Here is a 23,048-nt window from a genome sequence, read left to right as displayed (position 1 = left end):
TCTCTAAATCCCCCAAAATCCTGTTCACTCAGCTGGGTTTCTCTTGTGTTCCTCCCAGAAAGCACACATACACATTTACTCACCAACATCTGAGGGTGTCTCCCATCATCAGCAACATTAAGACATCCAAATGCATACACAAGCTGTATTATACCTAATGTGTATAAATAGCCTGGAAACATTTAATCAGTTCTTTTATTTACAGCACGCTGCAGTGAATGCTCTGTCCATGACAGTCCTGCCCACATCACGATTTACAATCCTGCTCGATTTATTAAGATCACAAAGCTCCTGCTTTCATCAGCGCATCAGTACAGCCAGCACAAAACTCTACAATTAAGGGAGTTTTGCCAATAAACAGACTGTCCCTTTAAGAAAACACTGAAACTGTTTTCACTGTGCATTACACCAAAATCTCACATTTTTAATTCTAATGAATCCACATTGAGCACAATGCTTCCACATCAATATATATGACAATCTTCAAAATGATTGAGTCTTGGGAGGGACCAAAACAATCCTTCCAGCACAATTCAAGTGAACACCTTTGACATTTTATGTGTGCATGCACTGGAGAGTAACTGATGGTGATGATGGTGAATAAGGGGTGAAAGGGGGAGGTGACAATCATCAGTTAATCCACACAGTGCAGCGGGCCTCAGAACAAAATGGCCCACAGCTCTACGATCAATTAATCAGCCTCAAAGCTTCATTTTGGGTCCAAAGAGCTTCCAAGCTTACATCGATTGGAAAGTCCTGTGCCAAAGAGCAGCACACATACTGTACAAAATATGTCACAATAAAGTAGAACAACTTGTGCTATATCAACAAGACTGTATGCATGTAAAAATGTAGGTCTTATTTGAGGAGTAATACTGTTCAAATTGAGTCCCAGCCCTGTTGAGAAAAAAAATCCTGTTTGAAGTAATAGCCTCTTTTTTTGTATTTATTGCATACCACAGCGTGTAGTTTGTCATGCTGCTACTGTGTGAATCCTGGGAAAGGTTTGCTTATCTGGACCATGACCAGCATAAATCTGTGATGACTGTTTACCATATGCACCATGCTGGAGTTGTAGCACAAGTGCAAAGCCTAATTTCCATTTTAATTGTCCTGACGCGTTGTCTTCCTCAGCAACTGAGGATCTTGATGAAGGCCCGTCTGAACTCAATGTTGAAGGTGGTGTAGATAATAGGGTTGAGGGCACTGTTGACATAACCCAGCCAGGTGAAAGCACTGTAAAGCCCAGGAGGCACGTAGCATGTCCCGCAGTGGGTGTTCAGAATGTGAGTCACAAAGAAAGGCAGCCAGCAGATGAGAAACACCCCTGGAGCAGCCAGAGAGCAGAGAGGTGGAGAGAGAGAGGGCAAAACCAAAAACACAAGAGCAAAATTGTAAGAAACAGTATGTATATCTGCTGGTAAGCTGCAGATGTTAGCATTGCCACCAACAGTAGTAGCCTCACCAAGCCTTATTTCAGAATGAGCTAATAATGTATAACAATAAATGTAGTCATTGGCTAACTATATTAATTACTACGTAGGATTACATGTAATACATACACTGCTCCTATATCTGAATATATTAGCGATATGCAACCAATATGCAACTATTAAACACATCTGATGGAAGTCATCTTTTTCAACCAACTCATGGCGTTAGTATTACTTGGGTGACACCACAGCTGATAACATTTTCCGCCAACAAGTTCTGTGGTTGGCCTCTACAGTTGTCACAGCTTCATAGAAAATGAAAGAGCCATAGCTTCAAAAATTACAGTGATTTTCGAGTAGTAAGTAAGCAAATTCATGCTGGAATGAAGAGCTTGACAAGCTCAGCAAGGTGTCAATAGTAACACATTAAGTTCCCAATTAACCTCTACTTTATGTGGCAAATATAGGTAAGTGTTAAAGTCACTCAGTGTGCCGAGCAGCAGCCAACAGGGAATGTATTATGTATAAACAACTACGAATGCTGCAGCACACTTGAAACATAAATTCAAGCGCTATAATTGGGGTCACAACATTGTTGGTCAGTTGGCTGAAAAGCAGGTGGTGAGTGGGCGGGACAGGAAATAATTTTCTGCATTTGTGCCACAGTTTTCACTGACACCAGTGTAATGTAATAAGACACCTCTGATTGCATTTTTGTCAGCAAGATCTATGCCAAGTCGGAGCTAACTTGACCAGGCTTGCAGCAACCTGGCTGATAATTGGAGCGTGTGGAAGCTGTGTCAGGAGCTACAGCATGTGTGGACACACACTGTGATCGCGGAACCAGCCAGACATTTCTGACATTTGAGCTTGATTTTTTGTGGCTCTGCAAAATATGCAGCCGATGCACAAAGTAAGAAAATGCGTTGGTGCCATCACCACCAGGTGAGAGACAGAACAGGGGAACATTAGGCAGAAAAGTCCATCACGGAAATGTTAAAAGGAGTTCAAGCGGAATAAGCAACTAATCGAAAATTGCCTGCGTTAAGTGCTTCCATGACATTCACATTTTCATTCAGCTTATCCCAGTTAAGACAATTTCCACTCACCAAGCACAATGGCCAGCATCTGTGTAGCTTTTTTCTCCCGTGCGTGCATGCTCCTGAATCGTGTATTATTGATGGAATGAGCCATCGACTGCAGTGACGTGTGTGTTCGTCCGTTAGACAGATCCTTCACCTCGCAGTTCATCCTGACAGAAGGCCGCTCATTCTGGTTGTTCTCCTCTGCCTCCTCTTCCTCTCGCTGCTGCTCCAGATCCAGCTCGGTGCGACCGCAGGAGGCGTGGCTTATGCTGCAGCAGTTCTGCGTGTCCACTGGGGGCAGCATAGAGTTCTCCACCGGTCCCGTCTTTGGCCGTTTGCGCCACAGACATCCTGACAAAAGGTTGGGCTTGGAGGGACATGAAGGCTCTACACTCTGCTGACGGGACAAATGATACACGATGAAGAGATGCCAAACAATCACACATTTATTCACATAATCGTCGTAATAGTTGTATGTTAAGTCATTAAAGCTGCACTAATTGTTTTTATGAAACAGACTATGAATAATACATCAAGTGTAATATAGAAGGTGCTGGTTCTAGAGACGAACCAGCTTCAGAATTATCACCCAACTCTACAGATCCCCTTCGCTCTACAGAGGTTTTAACGTCCCTCAGCGCATTCTTTTAGTTTTCTGGCCTGTAACTTTAATGTTTTGGTTCACTCTCAACAACAGGCAGCACATTTCAGAAAATAAAGCTCTGATAATCCTACAGTACTGTATGCTACCTGCCAAGCAACAGACGTCACACAAAGTTAGCGGCTATCTGGTGAACATACATTCCTCGAGAGTTGGTGAAGACCAAAACATGGCTATAAGGACTGAATATTGGACTTTTGACAGGTGTCAAGAAACACAAAGCCTAAATGTCTCTGGTCAATGTGTACATATGACTGTTTGCTAACAACTTAATAAGGTGTGATGCACCAATGTTGTGTATTCAGCTTGTTCTGATGTCTTAAGTTAGCAAAAAAAAAAAATGCAGCTTTAACATTTGAATTTTAAGTAATCACAGTTCATTACTGTTTATTCTCCTACACATTGAAGTTATTACGTTCATCTTGTCCTGCCTTTGACGACCTTATGTGGAAAATATTAGAAGCTGAGTGCTACTCCAGTGAATCAACAAAGTGGCACCTCCACTCTGAGTTTTTAAATCACAAATGCACATCAGGGCAATATTTCCTGTAAAAACAGTATTTAAATGTTATAATCTTGTACCAGCAATTATTTCCACTTTCTAAAACTCAGCAAATTCAGCAACTATAGCTCCAATGAGCCTTTTCTCCTTGGAGTGATAAGAAGCGATATTAAAGTTTTAAGTATTGTATAATTTGTATTTCCCGAAACATAAATTTCAGTCTTCTCTTCCTCATTTCATAACACATTTTCCTCAGAGGAAAATTACAGTATTCTTGCCGCCTTCAAGAAGTCTGTGAGATATGCAGGTGCTGCAGTGCATCACCCACAGATTTTGCTCAGCTGACAAATGACCAGGTGACGAAAGCCAACAAGCCACGCTTTAGAATCACATTTTACGGCCACACAGCAGAACGCAAAACTCATGTGTGCATGAACATGCACGCGGACAGACTCACGTGAAAAGCTAAAAACAGAACCACCTTGCGTGCCACCATGTGGCAATACGCCTACACAGTCAATAAGAGAGATAGTCAGGCGTTAGGCTGCGCTGCATTCTGCAAAACTAGAGCACTGAAAAAAAAAATCAATTCAAGAATCTCATGTTTGTGTTGAATCTCTAGTTTAAAATAGCACCTACCACTTTAATCCTTATAGGTGACAAGTCTTGCTTTGCCTTGGGAGTCTCTTCTTGCAGACAGGTCTCCTAGGGGATGAGAGGGAAAGAGCATATTTTTCAGAGAAATACTTAAACCCCCTTATCTTATCCAAACACCTCTACCCCATCAATCTACAGGTACAGAAGGATTTTGCCATTCACTTGGAAAGTTACTGATTCATCTATTTGCATCTCAGAGGATCTTGGTCAGACACAGCCATAAATTAGGATTCAAGTCTGTTATTTTTTGTCGCTTCCAAACGCCGCATGACTCAATTAAAGCTCACAGCAGAAACAAAGATAAGTCACTCCTTCATATCAATATCCCTCAGTTGACTGAGCCAGAGTCCTATTATGTTATTTCAAAACACACTTCCATTATAACTCTCTCACTCCGATCTCCTCCAGGGCTTGGATCTTACCCATGGATGAGATCCCAAACTGAGGCTCAACCAATTATCTGTAAACTGCTGTTACGACAGAGGACTTGACTGTGAATTAGTGTGCAATGAAGGGAAAAATGGAGTGGAACCACGTTACACAGAAATCTCCTGGATATGCAAATGCTGGTCATGTTACAGGATATAATAAGGAGATAAAGATGCAGAGAACATGAGATTAAGAGAAAAAAGCCATCATTTGTATGATGTAACTTGGACAAGTACTAGAGTGATGGTTGTGATCAAAGACCCGACAGCTGGTTGAGAGCAAAAGTCAAATATGCTTCTCAAAATGAACATAAATCACTGAGCAGAGAGATCCTTCATAATCTGTCAATCTATTAACCTATCCATTTGTTCCTCTTGGCTTAACTAAAGTTGTTTGTATTTATTTTTTCCTTCCTTCATTTTTCCTCAATAACTGATATAGTGTTGTGTAACTGACCTCAAAGACAGAGGCCAGCACAGTGAACATTCCTCTTCCTAATCAAACTGACAATTTTTAACTTGACAAGCCAATTTAATTAAGAACAACTTCAGTTGTATGGTGACAGCTGCTCATAAACCTAACTATACATTTGATCAATACATTTCATCTTTGACCAATGGCACTCAGCCTACATTTACATTAACTCTCAACATTTTAACCTTCAAATTACTTTGGTAATTTTACTGAGTGTTTTGAACTTTGAAGCATTTTCTTTGACTCTAATGACGCTTTGGGGGAAGTATTTCTATGAGGCCAGACAGAAAAGCTCCAAGATAAAGGTGAATTGTAATTTGCAAGTCATTATGAGTATAAAGAAAGTGAATGTGAACGAGGGAGAGAGACTGTATCTACATGAGAAATATAAGGCTTTGGTTGGGAAAAAAATCGTGCATCTACAAAGAATCAGCTTATTAGGAGCTTAAACAAATAGCAGTAATATTCTGAGCATTAACACCATGCATTGTTGACTTTGCACAATCAGATCTAAAAGGTTATATAATGTGAATAATAGTACATTTCTCTGTATAATAATTCAAGTACCACTTTTTAATAAGACAGCCTTTATAAAGAATTTATAAGTTGTAATAATGCTTGAATTAATGGTTAATAAATAGTTTACTAATGCTTTTTAGATCAGTTATAAGCAACTTTTCAGTTGACAGGATGTGAAAAATCTCACTGGTTCTTGAGTCATCAACAGTCAAGTCACTAATTAGTAAATAATAAAAAGGTCAAGAGCTTCTAATAAGCCAACAGATTTATACATTTATAAATATAAATGTTAATGAGTCATAAAGACAAGTCTGCAGTCATTAGTGTTAGTAAACACAAATAATCACAAACAAACAGTAACGAACAATAATAAATATCTAGTCTGTAGTTTAAATTGTTAGTAAGTCGTAAATAAATGACAATAAACCATTACGTCTGCAGCTGGAGTACCAGAATTCAGTAAACGTGAAAACACAAAGGAATTAAGACAATGGTCTCACCACAGACGGCGGAGCGGAGCCTGGCTGCACCTTTCCGCTGGCCTGGCCGAAGATGATCCTCTTTCGCCTCATCCTAAGGAAGATGTAGATGCGGATGTAGACCAGCAGAGTGACAATAAACGGCAGGTAGAAGGACACCACAGAGGAGTAGATCACAAAGTTGGGGTTGGAGATGGAGCACACCGTGGGGTCATCTGAGTCAAAAAAATAATATCATTATGCAAAACAGCCTAAAACTCACAGGCGTGATTTATAGCCAACCTCTGGCCCTGGTGATGATGTTCTCTGTCGTGAAAATAACCTTCATCCCTTTTCATATTCTGCATACATACTAAATTATAAAGCGATGACTGTGAAGTGGAAGTATGATTGATTTGACAATAATTGCGCCACTAATTCAGAACAAGAGCCTAATTGAAATAATAATAGGGTATAGATCTAGAGTTAAATATCTATCAAGTGAGCTAATAGTGCTGTAAATGGAAATTAAAAAAAGACTCTGGGCACAGCTGTGAAATACATGTCAGTGGCATGAACAAACTGAAGTGATTTCTCCCTGGATCAATACCATATACCTCAATACACAGAGAGATGAAAACGAACACAGACAGATCAAATCTATTTGTAGCCACATTCCAAACCGCCTTCAGTTTCTAGATTCAGATTATTTTGTGAGGCAGTTTTTGTCTAGCTAAGCTGTTCTTTTTCAATGCTTTTCTTTTGAAGGGCAGGGAAGGACCCTAGACCTCATGTGAACCCACTAGTCCCTCCTTTCAATGCTGATGCGTGGCTGCATACTGACAAAAAAGTTGGATTCCTGCAATTAGCAGCCATTATATTGCATCGATTGTAAGTGGACTAAACCAAGAGCACGTATCTCTGTTAGTAGCTTTACATTGTGTCTGACTAATGCTCTTGATTGTGTGTGTGCAATCATGTATCGCTGCTGCTGGCAATCTAATTTAAAATGTCTCTTGCATTTCTCTGTCCCTGTTATTATTTGGTGATCCATTCTTCGTCACACAAATGCAGAAGACACAACTTCTTTGGCACTGCAAGTAGCTTATTGTTTATTTATGTAGAACATGATTAATCCCCCCAAAAAAATCTGTCGGAATTGTCAGACACACTTTTCTGTCACCATTTCTCCTCATACAGTAACCTCATTCAACCAGAATCCATTACAATATTTGAAAGGGGAGACTTGACTATCATTATTTCTCCCTCCACCGATACGTCCAATAACTAATGCTTGCAGCATGCTAAATAACTAAAACGACAATGTCACATTTGGGAAAAATTAAGATACCAAAATACATTACTTTGTCACATATAAATCATATACCTTAACACTGGAAAGGTGCATTGTGTTAATATCAAGGACCCTCCAAAAATATAGTATTGCAGCCTGATAAAGTTTAGGAAATCTCCCCCTCCCTCCCTCTTTTTTTACTACTTCAAACCAAATTTCCAGCGGCTTTAAAGCATTGCCGGAAAAACAAATCCCTGTTATTGCATTATTCAAAGACGATTAACTTCACTGGTAACCTTGTTGTCAATGCATTTAAATAGTTAATATAGTATAAATGCTTTATTTACATCAACAACAGAAACAAATGGTTTATAAATGGTTTTTTTTTTTAGATGTAAGGTAACTTTGTAGCCATTTTGCCACAGGTTTGTTCTGTTAAGTAGTACGATGTTCAGAATAACTGTGACTTTGAATTACAACTCTCCCCCTAGCTCATCCTGATTACGGCCTGCACGATATATCATGAACGGCCACGTTTTTGAAACTCAAAATGCTCCAGGTTGCAACACATAAAAGTCTCAAGTCTCATCATCAGTGTTTTTTTTTTCCTCAAAGCTCAAAACATAGTCACAGAAAACATTCTACAACATTTTCACAGGCTGAGTATTGCAGCCCATGAGCAGTAAATTGACTCTGACATGCTAAATTGAGGGAGTGCACCTCAGAATCCTATTTTGTATGGCATTTCATGTTCCACCGTTGACCCTAAAAAGCAAGTAGACTGAATTTTGACCCTGATTTTCATATCAACACAGTGCCTTGAATTCTATTTGTGCATCCTGCATAAAATTGATTGTTAGCTACGATGCATCTAAAGCACAATGTAGTCATAATGTTGTTGATCTGACCTGTGGTGTTGAAACCAAACAGCAGTGGACAGGAGACCGTGAAGGCCAGGACCCACACGGTGGCAATCATCATAAAAACTCTCTTCCTGGAGCGATGGGTGGTGCTGTAAAAGAGGGGCATCACCACTGCTGTGTACCTGCACACACACACACACACACATATTATTGTCAGTCCAGCTTTGAAAATGTGTGCGTACAGAGAATAGTTCAATTTCAATGAAGAGAAAATTGCTGATATAGTACAGTAAAAGGGAATAATTAGAGTGAGAAAAAAAGAGTGCCCTTGAAAAGACTTTAGCCATGCCAAGAAATGCACTGCTGAGAGAAAGCGGGTAATATAAAGACCAACAATGGAGAAGCAAAACAGGCATTTCTATTTCAAACCAATTTGGGTATTCAGCAATAAACCAAGTGGAGCTTTGATTTAAGAGTTAATCAGCACACTGTACGCCAAGAGTATATAATGAGCACAGGAAAACTAGGCTCGGAAGAGGCAGCAATTACGCTGGACCCCGACCCAAAATGGATGTGATGTTATGTTGTTTAGAGCCAGATAACTGCCACGATTGTTTATCCTCATCAGACTAATTACAGTGGTACTTCTCTGGGCAAAATGCAGGGCTAAACCCGGAGCACAGACGTTCACTAAAAATATTCTTCCCTCGTGCCATGCTGCTGTCTGGTTGAATAAGAGCGGAGATCGAAAAGTGCAGTAGGTAAAAAATAATGTACATGATTTATTGATCAAGTGCTGCTTTAAGTTACACTCTTAGTTGAAGATGAAAACAAGGCTTCTCTGTTCTGAGACGCCACTCAAAGCATGACCTACGTTGTATGTACTTGCAAAAACACTTCACCTTGAAGTTTGAAGCAACAACTTCATTTGTGGTGTATTTAAGCGACAAATCTTCCCAACTATCACAAAAACAATTGCCATAAACTCATGAATAAACAATGCAGCTGCAAAGGTAATGCAGGTGTGTTGAACACTGTCAATGACACATTATGCCCCTGGTGCCTCGCTTTAATTCAGCACCTCACAAAGTGTGTGATGCTGTAGCGGCGTTGTTAACTCGTCTTATAATCAATCACAGAGAGCCACAGGGCTCCAAAGAACTTCATCCCTCAGAAACGCGTTATGCATTTTTCACACAAACACATGTAACAGCAGGCATGTAACCATGTGCAATTTAAAAAATGTATTGTACATGACCATGGTCTGATTAACCATCTGCTTTATGCATGCCGCCTTGCCTCTACGTTTCCATTAAGACTTAGTCCTGGCTGCAGAGTTTTGTGTGTGTGTGTGTGTGTGTGTGTGTGTGTGTATAAACTATTGTGTGGTCATCTAAACCTTTGGCCAACTGAAAGCAGCAGAAACAAGTTGTAACGCTGACTTACCATCACTTTTTACAGTAAGTCGGTACGGTTAACTTGTAAGCAAACAGCTGCCTGTTTACACATCCAGCAGTCACTGAACAACAATCATCATCATGGAGTTGTGTTTCTGATGAATGAAAGTCCAATATTTTCTCTCTTTTAGCTCTTTTTTGGTCTCTACCAAATCCTGAGGGAAATAAAGTATCTTTAGCTGCCAAATGTTCTGCTTGTTCACCAGCTAGACTCTAAATGTGTCTCTTTGCCAGTTGGTGCTGAGCGGGTACTTCACAGTAAGATTTTAGAGCTATTTCACTGAAAACAGCTGCTGCGGAAAACAACACTAATGAGAACGATGAGAGTGAAAAGAAACAGTGACGTTTAAATGAGCTAACAATCACTTTAAAGCTCCGTAAAGCCAAGGGAAGCTGCAGACTGATGTGTGATACTCCTCTTTAGGTTTACCACTACAAGTTTTCACATTGTCGTTGGATAAACCGTTCTTATATAAGCACCGTGTGATACAATATAAACTGCAATTATTTAACTACATTTTGACACTACAAGACAGAGGCACATAATTAGATCATGATAATGCAGGTCAAACTAATTCGTTGTTGTACGCAAGAGGAGCAAAGTTCTTTACAAATTTACAGTTAATCAAATGACCAAAATCTAACAGAGGCATGGTGACCTGGGAGCTGTCGCTTTGCCTGGTTGGTAATGGTAAAGCAGCTTTGTACATGACGACACTAGTATCTTATGAAAGCAGCCATCAGAAAGTGTTGCTGATGAAATGTAAGAATACATCCTGGAGAATGCTACAGTCCTCATGTAGTTCTTAATTTATTCGATGTAGCCTAGTTGAACTCTTGATGCCTTCAGGTTGCAAGTTCAAAGACCGTAGAGAGCGATTAAATATTAACTGTGCCACAAGAGGAAAACTAAGCAAATAAATAATTTAAAATACAAGATGTATTTTTACTGTAAAGGTTCTAAAGGATGCATGGCACAGTCCCTCCTCCGTTAATGCAAACAAATGCACAGACATTAGACGTAAATAGACCAGAGTCTGAACCTAGAACATCAAGTAAAAAAACATAATTGCCTCATTTCTGTCTCTTATTCTGTCACGCACACTGCACAAATACACACCGACACACGTTTATCAAGGGGATATGAGCAAGATGGGAAATATATTCTCTCTCCAGGGAAGTTTATAAGTATCTGTCAGGTGAGGTTAAGAAGAGAACAAGACCTTGAAATATGTAAATATGACATATATACTAGAAGTGTCACAGCAAATATCTGTAGTCACACACTATACCTGCAGCAAGAAGGTAAAACACGCACACACTGCACTCACCTGTCAATGCTGATAGCACACAGGTTGAGGATACTGGCGGTGCACATCATCACGTCTAGCGTGACAAAGACGTTACAGTAGAGCCGGCTGAAAAGCCAGGCGCCGCCGACCACCTGCACAGGACAGACAGGCAGATTATCAACGCACATGTTTCTCTTTCCATTCTTCACCGTGAAGTGTGACGCACCTACTGAGCGCACACACCTGCACATGTGACAGAAGGGCAAGGAAGAGGGGAAAATGTACACATGAAGATAGTTTTGATTAGGTTAAAAGGATTTAAAAAAAAATAAAATATATATATATACCACCGTCTTCACCTTGATATATTCAACTTAAGCGTTTATGCTAATGTGGATATTAATTAGGCTAATTTATGCATTAGTTGTGTTTATGCCACTTGTTCTTAGGTAACACAAGATGCATGGGGCAAATTTGTCAATGTTCTGTGATTATGTTCCATGATGGATAACGTTCAAGGATACTAGGGGACATTTTTGATTTCCAAAGGACATTGACCCCACTTCTGAACCGGTAAGACCCCAAACCACCACCACCACCTCCTCCCCCCCCAGCAGAGTAATGCTCAGACTGACAGGCTTTCACTTTGGCTCCATGATGCCTGGTAATAACTGTTTGACAAAGATAAATGGGATCCAAGCTCCAACGACTGAATGCTGAGCCCAAGATTGGAATATACGCCTACCTACAAAGAGAGGCGGCAGGCACACATGGGGATATGCACAAGAACACACACACACACACACACACACACACACACGCATGCAAGAAGATGTAAATACACAGCAGCTTTTCTCTCACGGAGACCACAGTTGTCACACATACACAGAAACGAACATACTAGCGTAGAAACAGTCACTGCTATCGTTCATTGCCAAACTTAACATGCTCAACGTTAACACAAATCTCTAAATAAACCTAACCACAAACCCATTTATGGCCATTCATTCCATTTTTAAAAAGGAGCACTGCACCAGTTTTACAGATACAAATCTGTTTACTTGACATGGTTAGTACCACTCAGTCTGTGAAAACAGTTGCATAATGTCCTCCACAAGCTGGGGACATTGAGTTTAAAATATGTGGATGTTTAGCAGGCAGGGAGTCATCAAATATGCACTTGAATGGCATGATGGGAAGTGTAGGAACCATTGTTTTTTGGGAGAAGTGACAAAAACATGTATACTCAATGAAAGCATAGTGATGCACACCCACAATGCATTGCACAAAGGAAATAAAGGAGCTGCTTACAGCTGCAAAAATTCAATAAATTGTAGGCACTGGTGAGACAGAAAGATCTTAGAAAACTAGAATGTTATGCTATAGAAATAAGACCAATACACACAATCTATACATAGCATGCACACAGTACTTATTTGTATTCAGTCACCCCCTCACACAAAAAGACTGACGTACACATGTGGGCACATATAGAACAGTGTGTGCGAGTAGGAAAATGATAGTGACTCGGTGGGGCTCGCAGACACCTCGTATCGACTGTGTTTGAACATACTGTATGTGATCTAGACTTTCACAGCAGTCAAGTCTGCTAAATGTCTTAAGAATTATTAAGACGCTGGGACAGGAGATGGTGTATCTGTCAGAGGGATCTGTTGTGTTTCAAGTAAAAATAGTAAGTTACAATAAACTACTCTTTTGAAATTATGTTGATACAGGTGCAGATCATGAAGCCTTTTTTTAGATACTTTTCTTGACAAAAGTTGGAGGAACAAAATGTTGACCGAAGAAAACATCAGCAGGGTATGCAGGAGCGCCTTTGTATCACTCAATCTTGTGTTTTCTTTCAGATCTCCCTGTACTCCATTTAATAAAGCCCCACTGATAAAATCTTGCCCTGAGAGAAGGGGGTAAACTCCGCTCTACAAATGGAGCTGCTTCCGTAGTCAGGCTGTACATCCGCTGAGCCCGAGCGGCATCCTTTAAGATGAATTGTGAAAAGTGAGCGCTCAGTCATCGCTGCCAATACAACCACTTCCTTCAAGTACAAGTCATACATCAACTGTGCCATCCAGGGATAAGATGGCTTGCTCAAGGGCACATGACTGGTACCTGCTGACGGGTGGGGAGGGAGCTACTCAGTAATTTTTCCTGCCAAGACACACCTGCAGAAGCAAACCAGCAACCCTCTGGTCACAACAGGCTAATCCTTCATCCTTGTGATTGGACCTCGCAGGGTGATGGCGCTCGCAGTGAGTTGAAAGTCTTTGCCTATAACTCTGGACTAATATGTTTTTTTCTCCCAGTCGTATCCAAGATATCACTGACCTTTACATTCCTGCTAAATTAATGAATATTGTACCTTTCTGTTATACTATCTTTTAATGACTCATTCCTTAAGGGATTGTCTTCCCTTTGAATCTGAAATGAAAAATGTAGCACATGCTCTAACAGCATGACTGCCTGCGTGGAAGTTCAACTCATGACTGAATCCAGGCAAGGCTCCTGGCGACCTAAGATTACCTTTCACAGGACATAATCATGTTTAATTTGTCAGCTTCTGCTCACTGAGTGTGTTAATATATTTAATTTTTTTTTTATGGTTGACCTGCTGTTGAATCTTCTGCACGCTGTGAGAAATAGTGCTTTCTGCTGACAGTGAGCAAACTTTAAGCAGATGATTTTTAGACCTCATGTTGAGCCAGACACTCGATACTCCCAAGCTTAACACACACAAATACACACGCATGCACACACACACACGTCTGTGTGCTCACTGTACACAAACAGGACACACAGAGCATTTTCAGTGTTCGAAGTATTACTGACGTCTGAGAGTCATGTACAGTTCATGGAGTTACTGAACAGCACCACAAAGATGGAGGCTGAGAAAATTAACAATTAGCAGATAAACTATGTGACACTAGTAAGTCATCTGTGAAGGGCAAATAAATAAACAGCAAACATAAATATCAATTTGATGAAAATGAAATTCACAGGTTGAAGTTCCAGTGCATTTGTCAAAGTATGGGGCCCCTTTTACCGACACATTAAGAATAGAAAGTTTTGGGATATTCCAACCTAATAAATTAATCGTTGAGGGGTAAGTTGTGGCAATAAGAGGTTTTCCTTATCCATTTATTATTTATATATTCATATATAAATGTATTATAAATTATATATATCTATTTAAGAACACTTACTCGTGAGGATGTTCAACAGCACATTAATGTTGTACCTCCACTCTTCAAAGCAAAGCAAAACTATATGAATATATGTATATATTCATATATTCATATATATATCCTCATATTGTTTTGTTTTGCTTTCCTGTTTGTTTGTTTCCTTGCTGGTATGTGTGTGCGTTACTGTTGCGGGCCTAGCAGGGTCCTTGCCTTCTCCTTTATAAATAATACATGTGTTTGTTACTAATGGCACATTCTAAAAAGGCAATTGTGTTTGACACAAATGTCGTAATATCCTTATGAACCCAATAAAAAAAAAGTTAAAAGAGTGAAATTCACAGGTTTGCATTTGCTTCTATGTAATTTGAAGCACAGTCAACTACCAAAAGCAGATGAAGTTATAATTTCTTAATATTCCAAATGTCCCAGCAATTATGTGTAATCAACATGGATGGTGAAGCACAATCCAAACCACCTTTTATCATCATTACTGTCTTCCTATCGCCCACACATGTCACTATAGGTAATAAACTCCAAATGATCCTTTCTCTCACTTTTTGTTGTGGCAAAAGTCGATTTTTTTCTCCTTTGTACTTCCTCCTCTTTATCCTCTCCAGAGTCAGCATGACACTCACCGCCAAGCATCTGTATTTCAATCTCTTCCACATCCTCTTTATTTCCTCTCAACTTTCTTACCCTTCTTTCCCTTCAGAGCTCTAGCTCAGGGATTTACCAGCAGTACTTCTGCAATTGCCAGTGGGGTGAGTGGAAAGATTGTGGGGTAACTCAACTAATTAAAAAAAAATAAAGAATTCTACATATTTTTGTTGAGGGAAGAAACTAAACATCCAATTAGGATTAGAAATTGGTAATTTAGTAAACGTTTTGTCATAATGTCCAGTAATCTACCAGATATGATAAGCTGACTGCACATTACTCACCTCCTTTAAACCTGAGATAAACGTAATAATGTTCTGCCACAGAGATTGTTTGAAAGGTTAGCAAGTAAGGGTAGAAGTCTAAAAGTAATATAGTTTATAATCAGCAGAAATTAATGGATAAACTGTGGAAACCGGTAGATGAAAGTGAAGGATAGATTGTTAAAGGTTTAATATCCACTGTTGAGGTGTTATTTAACATCCATTTTGAAATAAACTGAAATGACCTGAAAGGATATGTGACGTAGGTTGGACGAAAAAGGGTTGGGAACAACAGACACCACGACCTCCTCACCTCCAGGTACACAGCCCAGGGCATGACCAGCGAGGCCACCAGCAGGTCGGCCACGGCCAGGCTGACCACCAGGTAGTTGGTGGTCGTCTGGAGGGAGCGCTCCCTCAGCACAGCCAGACACACCAGCACGTTTCCAAACACGATGGCCAGGATGAGCAGCGAGTACAGCATGGCGTAATAGTTACGCTCATCCTCCCCCGATGCCTCCGAGCTCTCGTTCCTCTCCGAGTCCCATCCCAGGCGGTCTGATTCGTTCCAGGTCCGCTCTGCGCTGATAAACATCGCCATGAAGACGTCCCGGTGACATGGGGGGTGAGATGTTTGACAGACCTACCAAAGGAAAAGAGCAGAGTTTGGTGTTTACCCATTCGTCGCATAACTTTCTGTGTTTTGGAGTCACACACACACACACACACACACACACACACACACACACACACACACACACACACACACACACACACACACACACACACACACACACACACACACAACAGTTCTCACATCTCATTGGATTAAAGCGTAGCATATTAGGCATCACATGATGGGGGCTGCATCATTTTAGGTCAGAGGCCTGCTGGGAAACATCTCTTGGCTCCTAGTAACAGTCAGATGAACTGATAAATAAAAACGTTGAAAAGCATCCCTGCAGTAATTTTCCCTGAATGAAAAATGGAGGCACATATTGATGCCTCCTCAACTTCATGGCTCAGACAATCAACTCCATTGAGACTCAGCAGAAATTCATGCTCTCAACAGCGAACTTCAATCGACAATGCATTTATGATGATTCCAGTCAGCCTTTATCCCCTTCCTTCCTGTACACGGCTTTTAATACAGCGAGTCCAAAGCCGAGCTGGTAACTTTAATAAGGGGCTGGCAGTGTGCCTTTGAGCACTGTCAGTGAGGTTAGCTCATCAGGGAGGGGTAATAAGTCCATGCTGCCACCCTGAGAGGTTTGCTTGGCTCTGGTCCCGGGCTCTGCTCCTCACACTCCATCCTTCCTCTCATCTATCCCCAATCCTCCCCATCTAGGCTGAATCCAGATAACAGTGCTGTGGTAGTGCCGTCACCTGTGTCTACATGTTCAACAAACTGATCCATCTTATCCAGCCCCCCCCCTCCTCTCTCTCTCTTTCTGTGACAGAAATAGGGAGAAAGACACAGAGAAACTAAGATCATTTTTAGACCTGGCTCAAACCCATGAGGCTTTTAAAGATTTGTCCCAGCCTATAATTTCACTCAGTGCTTCAATGGCTCCAGTATCGTATGATTGTCCACAAGAGAATCTAGAAGCACACAAAAATAATAGCCACCGATACAAATCACCTTGAACTCTCCTAATAGGAGTGAGTTTATCACGAAATCAGGCGTGACATTTTCACGAGGAATGCAACTCAAAAAACCATCCATCTATTGACATATAGATGGGTATGATTATTATTATGGGTGGTTATATGAAAGAAGGCTGCATAGTGCTCCTGTGGATGGGTTGGTTATATATATTGTAGCTCAAGTAATAATTGAAACTGATTTCCCTCTTCACTGTTTTGTCTCTCATATTAATCAATGTCAATGTGCAGAACTCTGACCTTCTACTTGTGTGTGTGTGTGTGTGTGTGTGTGTGTGTGTGTGTGTGTGTGTGTGTGTGAGTGAGTGATGTGGCCATCATTGAACCCTGAAATGCACATGCTCACATATACAGTGTTGTCTGCTCTGGAGCCATTAGGAAGCGTGTAATGGAATCAGGGGGGTGTTATTAACTGCATGCACAGGAAGACCTAAAGAAAACTTCGTTACATTAGAGCAATATTAATAGCACATTCATTTCGGATCAATTAGCTGGAGGTTATGCAAGCCAAAGACAATCTGTTCTTCCAAATGTAATAAAGCTGCCATGGAAGCTAAGTCAAACCTTAATCGAAACATTCAATTAAATGAAGTGATAGAGCATCTTATCGGGCTTCTCATCCCGCCTCGAGAAAGATTGGGGTCAAATACACTCCAGCAACATATGAATAATTGCGCAAAAACGATTTCCCAATATGATCACCTATCAGAGCGCACGCAAAATGAAACAATTAGCAAACAAATGCAGCAGATACGAATTAAATGTAAAAGGCACTAACAGTGGAGCAGAAACAAAACAACTTAAAAATTGTGTTTTTAACAAGACAGAATAAGTAAACAGACTTACATACCTGTCACTGTTTCCCAGTGAAGAATTCATCAGATGCCATCGAGGAAAAGCGTCATTCGTGCAGGTTTAAAAGTTATCCGGTCATCGCGCCCAGCAGCACTGCGACGCGAGCAGGGGGTGAGCAGGAGGAGCGCGCGGTGCCATTGCGCACAGGAGAACGTGAATGTGGGGAGCTCACAGAAGAAGCACTCGCTTACTACATTTCCGCCGACGCTCTGTGGCTGTGTGACTGGCGGCAAAAACGCGTTGGGATTGCATTGATTTTGCAGCCACACGGGAGTATGAGCGTCTACGTATTGGAGACGTCAGGTGTCTCCCTTTGCGCGTGCAGTCATGCAGTGGCAAATGAAGGTGACCAATTATTAAAACCCCTCAGAAATGTTTAAATGTCAGAATAAACTGTGTGCTCTTCGATGTTTAGTTTAAATAAAAGGTATTAAAAAATAATCACATATAAGCTTGAATTGTGCTTCAGTCCTGTCGCGTGGCTTTACTCCTCGAAATGACCCTGAACCCGTCTGGGTCGTGCTTGGCTGGAAGTGACATTCGCACAAAAATAGCCTAATGTTGGCCTCATATAACCAGAGAGAAATTTGGGTCAGGCTATGCATGAAAAAGAAATATATAAACGGACACACTATTGTTGCTCTGGCATCATATGGGTCATTCTCCAACCCCCCATAAGGAGGAGAGGAAAAAAACAAAACAGAAACACCCGTGGTGAAGATTAAAAAAAAGCACCCACAGCTTGTGAATTATATCTCACAATCCCAGCTAATGTGCTTTATTTTACTTTTTTGCTACATGGCATTTTAAGATAAGAGTAAGCCCTGCAGGAGGGCACTGCAAGCAAATGAGAACTAAACCAAACCAACGTGAAGTGTATCAACAGAAGGTCTATGAACCAGTTCCACCTCGCAATGGATCCAATTTCGTTGGAAAACCCAGAGAAAATTCAATAGACTTTTCTGTGGCACTGTGTTTGTATTTTAATACATACATTTTTCATCAATACATTAATCTGTTAACTGGGAGGCAAATAAAAGCCGCACAGCTCACGTTTCCATATATTTCTATTTGTCATTATAAAGCCTCCTATAAAGGGCAGTTTTTAAAAAGCAGTGAGCAGCAGGAGGTTGATGACCTGATCTGATGAAACCGCCGGCAGCTGACAAACAGCCCTAACTGATCATTTTTCACCACCAACCTAGAGTCAGTCTGTGTTTTAACTAATGTGAAAGAGTCCAAATGTCTTTGGAAATTGGAGCCATCCTTCTTCTACAGCAGCACGCTGGTAAATATCTCCTGTGCACTGCAGAGCTGAAGAGAATCCTAACACACACACACACACACACACACACACACACACACACGAATCCATACGTCTGAAAGTAGACACAAATTGATGGTGTGTGACATCCATAACACATGCTGAATTTTGACTGTTGATGAGTGGGCGGCGGTTTATCCACTCCTACGAAAACATGTCCACTAAATCCATATTTTCTTTGCATTCTATTTATGCACATCATGCAACATTAAGAAAATCAATCTCAGTCTCTCCCACATGAATGGCAGTATAAAGTATAAAGTGTTCTTGAATGGAGCCACGTTCAAACTCCTTTTTCATGGTTGCAGAGAAAATCAATTTACACACCCACACACACACACACACACACACACACACACACACACACACACACACACACACACACACACACACACACACGCACACACACACACACAACTGTTGATGTGTTGCAAATAGCCTGGATGACAGAGGAAAGGATGGAGGGTGAAGGTGAAGTGGGATCTGCTTTCCCTCTGAATTAGGGATCTAAAATGGACCTTGTGCTAAAGGGGCCCCTGACAGCTGCTCACAGAGCTGTCACTCACAGGATCCATATCTGTCTGGACCAATACCTTTGTGAAGGTCAGGCTCGAGAGGGCATAGCTACAATAATCATTAAGGACAGCGGTGGGAATAATGGAAGCAAACATTTTCTGAGTTGGTTGAAATGTTGCTGCCATCTACTGGTCAAGAGATGGAAGTGCGTTTATCCCACATTCAAACTACAGTAGAATACTCAAAGCAGGTTTTCAGTCTGTATGTATGGTTATGTTCACTCTGGAAAAGTGACAAAATAAAGTAAAGTCAAAACAATCTGCATGTATATATAAAAAAAAAAAAAAAATGTTGAGACCATTTGTCACTTGCAATAACTGTTTACATGTTCTCATTTCATGCAGTTGTATTGTTTTATACTGGAATTCTAATTTATGTTTCAGTTTTGACCAATTTGTTAATGCATTTAAAAAAGGTTAACAATTTTGTGAACACGTTCACAATTAAACTTGTAATTCCTGCTAATTCTGAATTTATTTATTTTTTACCAACTTGCTGGTTTTTGATTGATTATTTTGCTAATACATATCTATGTATTTATTTGTTACTTTTTGTTATAAAGATAGGTAAGCAATGTTTAAAGAAGCCCGATAAGAATGATCCCAGTCTCTTCCACACAGTGAAGCATACAGCATATGAATTAATGCTGGCATAAGATCAGTACTTCTATGAGCTGATACACAAAGCCCACACATCAACACTGAACAACTCAGATCTGTGCAGCCCTTATTTTTAAGATGCGCACTACAAAAACAAATGACAATTACTGCAAAAAAAGTGTGTAGTGCAGACTTGGAGCAAACTGCAGGTCAACAAATATAAACAAAATATATACAAAGACTTGTTGAAATTTGTAAATGATTTAATCAACATCAAGCACAAGTGTTGAATAAGCAGCTAAAAAATGTAACAAGGCAAAGAAGTTGAATCTTAAAAGTGGTATTTACCTGTAAAGTAACAGTTAAAAAGAATAAAATACGTAACTTCAAGAGTAACTGGCATCTCTCGTTCATACTCGGTAGTTTGATTTGTTAGCTGTATTTAGGAACTGAAGCACAGAGCTCGGCCCAGGCTCATTTTCCTTCTTGCTCCGCCCACTCACTGTACCCTCCTTTGTAATGTCTCGCCCTAAGAAAAGAAGCATAAAAGAGAAGAACTTAGTCTCATCACTGTAGTTTTCTACTAAAATTCATCAGCGTTCAAGAAACCAAAGCAGTGCCTCAGGACATTGTAGTCTAGTCACGGATTAATAATTAAATAATACATCAAAGTTGCCATTTATACAGTAGTGCTGCATACAGTAGCTCCACTACAGCACGGTCCATCTGAGACTTTAACAGGGGAGTCACTTGTATTTATTTGCTCTTCAGGTAATAACTGTCACCTTTGACCTTTAATGGGTCATGTAGTACTTGGACTACCGCATGGTTCACGTGTGTATACAGGCGCATCTGCTGTTATTTACCTGCAAAATCCCAGCCGACGGGCGATATCCAGCGCTTTGGAGCTCCTGGTGCCACTTTTGCAATGAAACACGATGTTGTTGTCGTCTTTCCCAGGAGCCTTCACTTCAAATATCTGCCGAAAGTGTTCAGGGGACAGCTTCAGAGACTCCTCCAGGTTCCCCACTGATATTCAAAACATGCAAACAATATGAGAGTATGAACACACAGAAACCCGCCCCCCCCCCAATTTTGTACAGCACTAACACTTACGTGGGATGTTAACGGCGTCTGGAATGCGTCCAGCCAGGTGTTCATCAGGATTTCTCACATCAAACAGCTGAATGTCTCGGTTGGACAGCATGGTCTTCAGCTGTGAGTATGTCACCACTGAAGCAGAGGGGGGGGGGGGGGCAAAATAAAAGATTACACTTCAGTATGACGTTTAAATCCACCTTTTACCGATTGACTCCTTTTAACTGAGGCCTGTAAAAACCTCTAAACTTACCATCCATTGTTTTAACAGTAGCCTGACTTGTGTTAACTTAGCTGTGCTGCTCTCTGGTCAATGCTGTGAGCATGAACTAGTCATGTTCTCTACTGACACACCATTGTTGTCCATTTGAAACAAAAATGCCAGTCAACCAAACTCTCTGTCTCACACAATCACGTGATACACACTGCAGTCCATTCAATGGGACAATGCTAGTGGTGTAGCGGTCAGCCTCTCAAAACGCCACTAACAAGCTGCATTACGTTGTGTGCAGCTAAAGCACTCAAATAGCAGTTTAAATTTCACCACTATGGTAGTAATATTTTGATATCCAACTCAGGAGATTAAGAGAAACAAGCACGTAGGCCAACTGGGACAGTGCAGGGATATTAAGGTGACCCCTGCTGCACACAGCCAAACTGTACCAGGAAATGAATTTTACCGCTTTCAGAAGTTTCGCCGCATCTGGGACTTGAGGTTGTAAAAGCCCGTAAAACTGAGCCAAAGGTCGGGTAAGACCTGCCTCTGACTTCCGCCACAGTCTGGCAGAAACCTCGAGACAGAACATAAGACCACATGACGAGGACCAGCGCGACGTACAGACTGCTGCGAAGTGAAAGCATCTTCTTCTTCTTTTTTGAGGTTTATTGGCGGTTGGCAAACTATCTTAGAGGCGCGTTACCGCCACCTACTGATCTGGAGTGTGGAGCCGTAGATTGACAGGAACATTTTTCTAGTTCTCTAGTCTCTATTATTTATATTGCTCTTAGGAATTAGGATATGTTATAAGCATTTTCCAACAAATTCAACAAATGTAATATCATGTTTTCCACTGATACACACTTAAATGTTTTTGAATACTTTACACACAGCGCTTCAGTTTCTTCCCAAACTGTCTTCCCAGTCCTCCCAGTTGGTCAGTGGAAACAGCTCTCCCATCTGCATTTCTCAGATCTTTGCTTTTGTTTGCTTGTGAAAGACTCTCTATAAGAGATTCCAGCCTGCACAACAAACACACTTCCATTATACTTTGAGATTGGATGCACACAGACACACAACTTTCCTGAATGAAGCAAAAACGAAAGAATTGTAAAAAGTAAGTAGCAGAAAAGTTTAAAAAAGAATGACTAATAAGACCAATAGTCCATACTAACAGCTTTCCATACTCAATAATTACATTTAGGTATAGTGTACACACCATCTTAGTTTAGCGTGTTAGCATGTTCAAATTGGGTCAAAACTGGTTGATATTCTGAATCCAGAGAATCCATTGTTTTGGGATTCTTTAGTCGCGTCAGCAGGAATTGATTCAGCACTAAAGCCTAGAGAGAATGATATAAAACTGGGTCAGGTGGTTAAAAATAAAACTTGAAGCCCATTTTATTCTATTTTACACAGGTGGACAACTAATCCTGATAGATGACAATTAGGAGTCAGATGTCTGTC

At 40.6% G+C, this 23,048-nt stretch overlaps 2 protein-coding genes across 3 annotated transcripts; both read right to left on the bottom strand.

Annotated features, from left to right (window-relative positions):
• Positions 1 to 177: 177 nt before the first annotated feature.
• Positions 178 to 15,855, bottom strand: drd3 (dopamine receptor D3). 2 transcript variants are annotated; one of them, XM_068732292.1, is made up of 7 exons: positions 15,561 to 15,855; positions 11,164 to 11,276; positions 8,421 to 8,557; positions 6,261 to 6,454; positions 4,321 to 4,386; positions 2,543 to 2,915; positions 178 to 1,327 (listed from the first exon to the last, which is right to left on the bottom strand). In XM_068732292.1, the coding sequence occupies exons 1-7, from the start codon at positions 15,846 to 15,848 to the stop codon at positions 1,131 to 1,133; spliced, it is 1,368 nt and encodes a 455-aa protein (XP_068588393.1). In that variant the 5' UTR covers positions 15,849 to 15,855; the 3' UTR covers positions 178 to 1,130. The 2 variants fall into 2 exon arrangements, with proteins under 2 accessions (XP_068588393.1, XP_068588394.1); XM_068732293.1 differs by having other exon boundaries at positions 2,543 to 2,912.
• Positions 15,856 to 20,508: 4,653 nt separating this feature from the next.
• On the bottom strand, positions 20,509 to 22,220 carry si:ch211-161h7.8 (thiosulfate:glutathione sulfurtransferase). The gene is made up of 4 exons (XM_068732302.1): positions 22,045 to 22,220; positions 21,383 to 21,499; positions 21,133 to 21,295; positions 20,509 to 20,795 (listed from the first exon to the last, which is right to left on the bottom strand). The coding sequence occupies exons 1-4, from the start codon at positions 22,178 to 22,180 to the stop codon at positions 20,741 to 20,743; spliced, it is 471 nt and encodes a 156-aa protein (XP_068588403.1). The 5' UTR covers positions 22,181 to 22,220; the 3' UTR covers positions 20,509 to 20,740.
• Between the last annotated feature and the right edge of the window lie 828 nt (positions 22,221 to 23,048).

This window comes from Cebidichthys violaceus, unplaced genomic scaffold (assembly GCF_023349555.1).
Source record: "Cebidichthys violaceus isolate CVI_PGR_0920_01 unplaced genomic scaffold, fCebVio1.0.p SCAF_58, whole genome shotgun sequence".
Classification (NCBI taxonomy): domain Eukaryota; kingdom Metazoa; phylum Chordata; class Actinopteri; order Perciformes; family Stichaeidae; genus Cebidichthys; species Cebidichthys violaceus.
This window is presented reverse-complemented; position numbering and strand designations above follow the sequence as displayed.

Coding starts and splice junctions, on each gene's coding strand:
- drd3 (XM_068732292.1), bottom strand. CDS start 15,848: ATGGCGATGTTTATCAGCGCAGAGCGGACCTGGAACGAATCAGACCGC. Junction 2,916..4,320: donor CACCTATAAGGATTAAAGTG/GTAGGTGCTATT, acceptor TTGTCCCGTCAG/CAGAGTGTAGAGCCTTCATG. Junction 1,328..2,542: donor GATGCTGGCCATTGTGCTTG/GTGAGTGGAAAT, acceptor TGGCTGCTCCAG/GGGTGTTTCTCATCTGCTGG.
- si:ch211-161h7.8 (XM_068732302.1), bottom strand. CDS start 22,180: ATGTGGTCTTATGTTCTGTCTCGAGGTTTCTGCCAGACTGTGGCGGAA. Junction 21,500..22,044: donor CGGCGAAACTTCTGAAAGCG/GTAAAATTCATT, acceptor CCTCTGCTTCAG/TGGTGACATACTCACAGCTG. Junction 20,796..21,132: donor CGTCGGCTGGGATTTTGCAG/GTAAATAACAGC, acceptor TTCTTTTCTTAG/GGCGAGACATTACAAAGGAG.